General features: G+C 46.5%; 1 protein-coding gene across 2 annotated transcripts in view; it reads right to left on the bottom strand.

Moving 5' to 3' along the window:
- The window catches only part of ALK (ALK receptor tyrosine kinase), a 111,917-nt gene that overhangs the window by 7,229 nt on the left and 95,462 nt on the right, over positions 1 to 9,226 (bottom strand). For both annotated transcript variants that reach the window (XM_034764760.1, XM_034764759.1), the window contains 5 exons: positions 8,156 to 8,253; positions 6,044 to 6,136; positions 3,952 to 4,053; positions 2,282 to 2,416; positions 942 to 1,032 (listed from right to left, as the gene is read on the bottom strand). In XM_034764760.1, coding sequence (XP_034620651.1) covers positions 942 to 1,032; positions 2,282 to 2,416; positions 3,952 to 4,053; positions 6,044 to 6,136; positions 8,156 to 8,253 — 519 coding nt within the window. The remainder of the gene's footprint in view (positions 1 to 941; positions 1,033 to 2,281; positions 2,417 to 3,951; positions 4,054 to 6,043; positions 6,137 to 8,155; positions 8,254 to 9,226) is intronic.

Here is a 9,226-nt window from a genome sequence, read left to right as displayed (position 1 = left end):
AGCTCACAATACCCCAGCGGGTGGCTCAGTACCAGACCTATTTTATACATGGGGAAACTGAAGCTCGGAGTGGTGAAATGACGTGCTGTCTGGCCTGTGCAGGTCTGTGCCAAAGCTTGCAAGCCAACAGTTTCCTGACTGCTTCATTTGCGAGACCACTAGACTAGAAGAGCTGGGTTAATGAGCTGTGTACTAAACAGGGAAATCAGGTTCAGGCCAGGAGACCCATCCCAATCCCTCTGCCTGACCTAAGAGCTCCCAGTTCTTACAGCACTGCAGTCCCCAATTGTCTTCTCCAAACTGGCCAGGTCCGAGGCCCTAAAACACATGAGGCTAGAGAGGGGCCCAAGGTAAGAAATGTAATCTGATTCTAGATCCAGACTGCCCCAGAGTTCATCACTGCATCCAGTGTTCCAGTTCAGATCCAGCTTGGCTCTAACCAAGAAATTTCAGACTGGATCCAAACGTTTCCACAATTCAAGGGGTCTACTGGAACTGGTGCCCTGGGTCAGCTCCATCCCTGCTCAGTACTGGTCAATATCTTAAGAATTAAAATGTGCAAAGTGGCTGTTATCTGGCAATCCCCTTGCAGCACAGCTAAGGAAGAAAGGAGTGCAAGTGCTAGAGTGCAACCTGGTGGACTGGCTCAGGCCTTTGGCTTGCTGGGGAACTGTACCTTGATGTAGAAACAGCAATCACAGAGTTGCTATACCTGTGTACGGCCTCTCCTCTGTGTGGTGTGTGCATGGGCAGTGAAGAGCACCCTCTCTTTGCCCTTCAGAAACACATGCTTCCATCTCACTGCCCAGAGAAGAGCCATCACCTCAGTTTACTACAGGACACTGATTTCAGGCAAACACAACATATGTGTTTAGAGCTCACTGCAGTAGTGCAGTACTGCCCCCTGGGTGTCTTACGCTGAAAGATGAAAGAACGAATACCTGGGTGCAGTATTCAATCCTCTCCAGTATTATGGCAAAGTTTGGCCTGTCTTCAGGCTGGTGCTGCCAGCACTGGGTCATTATACGATACCTACAACAGCAGCAGGAGAGAAAATCATGAAAAGCAGGAAGGCAAAAGGTAGATGTGTTTGGTAGTTAATGGACTTCAGTTCACCATGGTCCATCAGTACCCATCAGCCCACCAAGTGTTCATTGTCACCTTCCACGATTAGTGAAAAAGTCCATCCTGCTGTGGGTTCAAGTGTAGGGTCCTATACCACTCTCCATCTGCATGCAGATAGTGCACCTCAAGGGCCAAATATACCCTTAAATGCTGCTGTTAGGAACGTGTTGTGAAATTGACACCACTGGTGAAAAAAAATCAGGCCTTTGCTACATATGGGGAAGACCTAACAAAGTGGCTATTTCCATCCAATCCCCTCCTCACTTCCCACACACTCGAAACATTATGTCTGGTATTGGGGGGAAAAACATCTCTACAGAGAGGGAAGCTGCTCCAACTCCCACTTAGAAATCAAACTGATAAGAATGGGGGGTATGGATTCAAAGAAGTGGGTTGGGAATTCCCACACAGATGCCTTGCCAGGAGTCTCTTCTACCATACATCCTTTGAAAATATTCCTTCCAAACCATGATGTTCCTTTTCCACACAGACTTAGGTGGGCCATTCAGATGAAGACAGGATGTTACCCGATGTTGTCATACACTGCCCTTGGTGGCTGCTCAGGGAAGTATCGCCTTGAGAAACTAAATTGGAAGCTGCTGCACTGCAAGAGATCTAGTGATAATTGTGTGCTACCTTTATTCCAAATGGTCCCAACACTATTGAACTGATTTTCAAAGGCACTGAGCCCCTACAGCATATTTGAAAATCAGGCCGTCCAGGTAGACGGATTGCTTCACCTGGCACCTGTGGGTGGAATCCAGCGACACTTCAGAAAAATGATCTAGCCCCAATTGAAACCACACAGGGAATTTACTGTAGGCAGGTTAGCACCTAATTAACTGAGCCAAGGCTTTGCTACTTGTGAGCAACACCAGGATCTTTAATGGCCACAGGTGGTCAGAACTTGCAGTTTTACATCTAATCCGAAGGACAGAGCTATTGACCGATATTTTTTAACACACTAGCCAATGGTCCATACTTCCCAAGAAGGCACCGACTATTAACCTAAAAGGGCTGACAGATAACATTACCAGTAGAAAAAAGTCTCTGGAACTTGAGTTAATTAAGGAAGGTCATTAAATATATGGTAATAAAGCTAATAATCTTCTAGCCAGAGCAGAGTGTTCATGCACAAAATGAGTTAGTCTCATACACAGGGCCAGGGCAGTTTTTGGGTGGATCCATCCTTCCTCCATTTGTTACGAACTCCAGAACCTCCTGGTTACTTTTGCTAGGATAAGGCATATATCCAAGAGAGAATATCTCCCACAGCAACACACCAAAGGACCTGGACACAGAACAAAAGGAAAGAAGGTCAAGGACACAGGCACAAAATAGTATTGCAATTCAGTGGTTATGCACTTAGAGCCATTAAAACCAGGTGCACCCTACAGTCAGTCAACCTGCGGAACTCTCAGCTGCAGGAGAACACTAAGACAAAGTGGCTGATGTAAAAGAAGGGCTGGATGACTTTATGGGCATCAGTAACAACTGTTGTTAAGCAAGCCAAGACTGTGATGTGGGTAATTAAATGTCATGCTTCAGAGTACAACTACACTGTTTGCCCAGCAGGGTCAGGAAATAATCATATATACTTGGTGTCTAGCATGTTATAATTGGATACAACAGGTGTATTATTGTGAGAGGACTTGCCTTCTTTTGAGGCATTGGGTATTAGCCCCTGCCAGAGCCAGGACTGTGGTTTGATCCTTTATGGCAAATCCTGTGTTCCTGAATAAACAACAATGCACTTTGCTCTTGTACAGAGGATACAAGTGACCCCTAGCTGAAGAGTCCTAGCCCCATATGTTTCAGGGAATTAAAATTAGAACATTCCCTGGGTTACATCACAAGCTTTGGTCTCTGTGGCTGGGCATGTAGCACTCTGAAGATTGAAAATAGAACCTCCTCAGCATTCATTTGACTGGCAGCTTGGAAAACGCCAACATTTTATGGGTTAAAGGCTGCAGTGCGGATGGGAACAGAATAAAACAGCCCAATGATCACCACTTTGGTGCTGATGGACAGCAAACAATGCTACTGTGTCCTTGGGAGGATTTAACTTGCTCCATCAGCTGTGAAACAGGCTCTATACTCTCACTCCACACCCTGGGAAGGCAGCTGGTGAACATTAGTACTGGTGGCTTCACAGTCTCCCCTTCTCCTCAAACACTCCTGGCTTCCTGACCCAGCTTCGCCTGAGCAATTCTTTCCCAATCAGCAGTGCACTTGCTCTGTCAACACTGGCCCTCCGCTTCCTGACACTAGGGACCGCCAGCCACGGCAGAGTGAGCAGGGCCAGGCTCAGACACACAGGGCAAGTGACTGCTCAAGACCCTGCCCTTTTGGGGGTATCCACAGCCCTTCACTGACTCGGCAATTTACATGCCAGCCCATTCCCTCCCACCCTCCCCTGGCACCACACGGCTTCGTGTGCTGCATTGGGCCAAGAGGAGGTGGCAATTTAGGGCGTGTTTACACTTGCTCCTCTGACACTGTCTGTGTCTGACCCTGCCGCTGAAAGATGGTTTGCTCCTACAAAGAGATTAGACTCCTTTCAATAGCGTACAATGGACACCTTCCTTCCTAGATCACCTGTTCATAACCAATACAGCATCTAAGCCAGATCCATTGCTCCCAGGAGAGAGCCTTCACTTTGCAAGGCTCTGGCTATTCGCTCCCTCATTCCCTCCACTAGATCCCTTGCTTTCAAAGCTCCATCTCTTCTTTTTGGGAGGGGGGAAGGACAGGAACGTGTTCCTTTTACAAGGGAAGTAGATAATGAGTCATTTGTAAAAACAGATCAAGAAAAAAGAAGCCCACCATGTATCAGTTTTTGATGTAAATATTCCTTCCATAAAGGCCTCAGGTGGCATCCATTTGACTGGCAGCATGGCACACCCGCCCTTTCGATAATAGCTGGCCCTGCAGAGGAAAAACAAAGTGAGCAGTCGGCCCAGGATTCAGAAAGAAAGTGGCATTAATATAGTACTTTTCTAATTAAAGGATTACAGTGACCAGCCTGGGGGCTGGCTCATTTAGTAAAGAGCTTAAATCGGGGCTTTTCTTATAGATAAAGCAGCATGGCAGAGATTATACTGACAAGATCTTTTTCTATTCATAGAAACAGTGGGAACAGGCATTTAATGTAGGGACAGTTCTGTACTTTCCCTCACTTTGTGCCTGATCCCACAACCTGTGAGTAATCCTGTGGATAGTCCCACTGAAATCACTGGAATTACTCACATGAGTAAGAGTTCCAGAGCAAAACCTTCCTCCTTGGAAAAGCTTTTTCACTGTAGCAGGAAAGACATTTCACCGCATTGATACCCACATGCAGGTAAGCACCCCCCTCAAAAACAACAAACAAATCAACCCAACCACCAGAAAACAACTCTGTTAGGTCAGGTTGGCAGAGACCCTGGGGTTTTTCACCTTCCTCCGCAGCATGGGGCCTGGGTCACTTGCAGGTTTAAACTAGCCTAAATGGTGGATTCTCTGTAACTTGAAGTCTTTAAACCATGATTTGAGGACATCAGTAACTCAGGCAGTGGTTAGGGTCTATTACAGGAGTGGGTGGGCGAGGTTCTGTGGCCTGCGATGTGCAGGAGGTCAGACCAGGATGGTCCTTTCTGGCCTTAAAGTTTATGAGTCTATGAGAATACCCCAGACAGCAGCATTCTTAGCATGGTAAGTGAGAAAAGCCAGAGTGCACATGAAGTCCACTAGGGATTTTGAATTTTATGTAGATGGTACCCAGACACTGGGGTGATGGCTGCTAGCATAAAACCCTAACAATCTTAGCTAGATATCAGGCTCTTTGTGTCAATATCATTTAAAATGAAATCTATCAAGCTCAAACCCTTGTACTGGCAGGCACAGATGGGAGCTTGTGCATGCAAGCTAGAGGTGTGCACACAAAGTGAATGTGCATGGAAAAGTGTGTAAATTTCATAGGCTCCTTTGAAAAGGAGTAAAGGGTACTAGCAATTAGTTGTGCCAAGTGTGCTGTTTTGCCATATCAGAGTCCTCTTGTATTGCAGGGCTTCATGGTACTAGGGTCTTGCCTTGTTTGGTAATAGAAACCAAACAGCTCAGCTGCACTCACATCTTTAAGGGAGAGCTACAGTCACATCACCACAGGCTGTGATCTTCCCAGAACTCAAGCTAAGTAGGGTCAGGCCTGCTCTGTACTTGCATGGGTGACCTCAACAGAAAAAAAACCCAAGGTACCAACACAATTTCTTAGTGATTCAGTAAGTGGCTTTCTTTCCACTGAGCCAAGAGTGAACCAGTTCTCCAGCACAGTGTTAGGGGATGCTGTGGTGCTGGGTTGCAGATGAGCTGTAAACTGAGGTCCTGACCACTTGTGATCATTAAAGATTTCCTGGCACTTCTTGGAAGTACAGTGTCATTAACCCTAGTGGCCTGGCTAAATTCCAGTTTGGGTAATTACAGTCTCCTGATCTTTCCTCCTTTACATGCAGTCAATTGAGGAGATTTACTTATGACAAAAAATGGAAGGGAACAGGGTCAACAGCAAGGAGGAGGGAGATTAAACTCAAAGTGATTTGGAGCCACAGAACAAAAGGGCACATCAATGACTTATGCCACTTAGTGCTGAGAAAATGAAAGGAAAACAATTAGGGATGGAATCCAAGAGAAGGGGAAAATGTTCTCTGACCATATGGAAAACTCTTCCCAGGAGAAGGCTCTGAGGAAGCAGTGAACAGCCTGTCAATCCACAGCTTGAAAGCAAACAATAGCATCAGACAGGGAGTCATATGGGAAGGATTTCAGAAATATCCCTTTTCTGGGGTTAAACAGAGCAGCACATGACAACACTTAACCAGGCACGTAATCCCCCGTTCTGGTAAATTTCTGCCTAGTGATGCCATAAACTGAGTTCTATTACCTGTATATGTCCCGGGCCATTCCAAAATCTCCAATTTTAGCTACTCTTCCAGGCCCTTGACAAGTAAGGAGACAGTTCCTGGCAGCAATGTCCCTGAGAAAGAAAGAAGGAAAGCAGCAGAAAGAGCGGGAGAGAGAAAAGAAAAAATCATTTAACCTTTCAACAGTTTTGCAAAAGCCAAAGGAAATGACAAGAAAACATGTCCTGCTTTCCTGAGGGGTTGAGACCCCTCAAATCCCAGTGAAGTCAATATCTGCAGATAACAAGCTATGTCCCATTGTTTTAGTAGAACTCTTTTGAATTTAAACATTCCATTTGCTATTTGTAATAATTCCTTAATGCCTTTTATCATCACACATGGATTACTCAGTATGGCAAGGGCCTCCTGCCAACACCCCTCCTTGCAAGTGTTGTTGAGACTCTAGAAAGTTGGCAGTAAAAGATCTGAGTTGGACAACCCACCTCTTCCAACAACACACTGTCCCATCATGACTACTGGCCCTATACCTAGTACATCTTTGTCACGTGTAGTCACATCTATGCCAGAGGCAGGCAGAATAGTCAGTGCTACAAGGAAAATGCTCAAACCTGGATTTCAGAAACTAGACAGACACCTGAACCAAACCCTAAATCCATACCCTTGCCTTGAACTCTCTCACCCATCTCTAATAGGCTGGGTCTGGGCATAGATCCCTTGTGGCTTGGTCCCATCTCTACTAGAATGAAAACCAGGAGCACAACCCTGGCAAAATCACCTCAGAGAAGTGAACTAAAAAATGGCAGCTATAAGTTTGTGGCTCCCCTGCAAAGCCATGCAACTCTGCTCCATGTGGCTGCTGAGCTTTTCCAGGGCCTGTTCAGGACAGTGGGGAGAGATGAGGGACAGATAATGGGAAAGCACTGATGGTTAGCACCTCAGACTTCGCAGCCAGAAGGACCACAAATGTGGCTACTCTTAAGAATGCTGGATGCTACAAAACTCTCAAATGATTTCCTTAAAACTAGAACTATTGAGGATATTGAAAAGGTCTGAAGAATGTGGACTAGATCTGCATTATTTTTATGAATATTTTGTGTATCTCTATATGTTTTAGTATTGTGGTGGGGCCAGGGCCGGCTCTAGGTTTTTTGCCACCTCCCGCCCCAGCCCTGGGCTCTCCCCCCCACCCGCACCCCCCGCTGCCCCAGCACTGGGCTCTCTCCCCCCACCCCACCCACACCCACACCCTCTGCCGCCCCAACTCTGGGAGTGGAGAGAGTATTGCTGACAAACCACATGTCTGAGGCATGGATAGGAACAACCCCAACTGAAAAGGGGACAGGTGAGTGGCTCTCTAGCCTTGCTTGACTTTTTGGATAGAATCAGGCCCATCTCAAAAATCTTACACACTGGGAGCAGTCAGGCATATGGTGCCATTTTTCATTCCAGGTCTGAACAGTACCACAGAAGGGCAATAATCAAAGCTTGCTGGAGGGAAGGCCTACAACCTACTGTAACAAATTCCTGGTTGCTTTTGATGACAAATAAACTGAATGCCTGTTGTGACCCTGGGGATAGAGCTCAGGTTCTTTGGCACCATGAATACAAGCCTTCCTCACTTGAGATAAAGTAGAGTCCCTATGTATAATTACTATTAGGGTAGGTCCACACTACCCGCCCAATTCGGCAGGTAGAGATCGATCTTCTGGGATCGATTTATCGCGTCTCATCTGGACGCGATAAATCGATCCCAGAAGCGCTCCCCCGTCGACTGCGGAACTCCTGCTCACCGAGAGGAGGAAGCGCTGTCGACGGGGGAGCTTGCCTGCGCCGCGTGGACCCGCAGTAAGTAAACTTAGTTCGATCTAGGAAACGTCGACTTCAGCTACGCTATTCTTGTAGCAGAAGTTGCGTTTCCTAGATCGATCCCCCGCCCCAGTGTGGATCAGCCCTAAGTCAGGCTTTTGGCTCTTATCTTCTAAAAACATCCAACCTCTAGAGGGCAGTGGTACACAAACATATTCACCACAGTATTACTCGTACATGCTGGCCAATATATTACAATACAATATACACCCACACATACAAAGGGCAACAGTAAATAGTCCTTAATAGCAAATGGTCTTACTCACCTGTGAATGAAGTGGTTTTCTTCCAAATACTGACAGCCACATGCAATGTCGCGAGCCACATGTAGCAAGTCCAGCATGCAAAGGGAAGAGGGCTGGCTCTACCAAAAGACAAGGTACAAAGTGGGGTTAAAGCAAAAATGATGCATGGTTCATCTTCAGAACTATGAGCCACCACTGAGTTAGGGAGATCTCAAATGAGGGAAGTGGAGCAAATGCTAACACAAATACAGCGGATGTAAACTACCTCATACACAGCTTTCCAACTAGCATAAATGTTTCATATCTGGGGACAGGGCCAGCTCCAGGCACCAGCTTAACAAGCAGGTGCTTGGAGCGGCCAAGGGAGAGGGACGGCACCTGCGGCAATTCGGGGGCGGCAGGTCCCTCACTCCCTCTAGGAGTGAAGGACCTGCCGCTGAACTGCTGCCGCCGATTGCGGCTCCCCCCTCCTCCCCCAATTGCCGCCGCCGATCGCGGAGCCAGCCCTGTCTGGGGAGGTTATGAAAAGGTGCTGGCACCTAATCATACACACAAATCGCACTAATAGAAGCAGAATCACTAGATCTGATATCTTATTGTAGTAGGTCATCTAATTCCCCTCAGAGCTGCAGCAGGATTATTCCTTACAGTGTATTCTCCACTGCTTTATGCAGTCTAGCTTTAAATGTGCTTACACCACCTCTCATGGGAGACTATTCCATAGTCTCAGTATTATAAGTATTTTGGTGATATTTAACCTGAATTTATCTTTGCTCAGTTTCATCCCATTATTCATACTTCCATAAGTCACCCTAAACAATCAACCCCTCCTCTTCTACAGCCCGCACATATTATCTGAGTTCCTGGTTGCCATCTTTGTATTTGCATCCTTCACGTATGTGTAGATTTTTATCAATTCCCTGTTTAGTTAATTAGCTTAATCTCCAGGAGTGCATCAGTGCAGGGAGCTGATGTTTTATGACAGGAAGGGGAGGGTGCATTCATACAGAACTACATGATGTACTTTGGAGAGGAAGAATTGCCTTTAAGTGACATGACTGATAGGTGGGCATGCCAGGACTCTGCACACGA

The sequence above is a fragment of the Trachemys scripta genome, chromosome 3, assembly GCF_013100865.1.
Source record: "Trachemys scripta elegans isolate TJP31775 chromosome 3, CAS_Tse_1.0, whole genome shotgun sequence".
Taxonomy (NCBI): Eukaryota; Metazoa; Chordata; order Testudines; family Emydidae; genus Trachemys; species Trachemys scripta.
The sequence above is the reverse complement of the archived record's forward strand: the minus strand, read 5'-3'. Positions and strand labels throughout refer to the sequence as shown.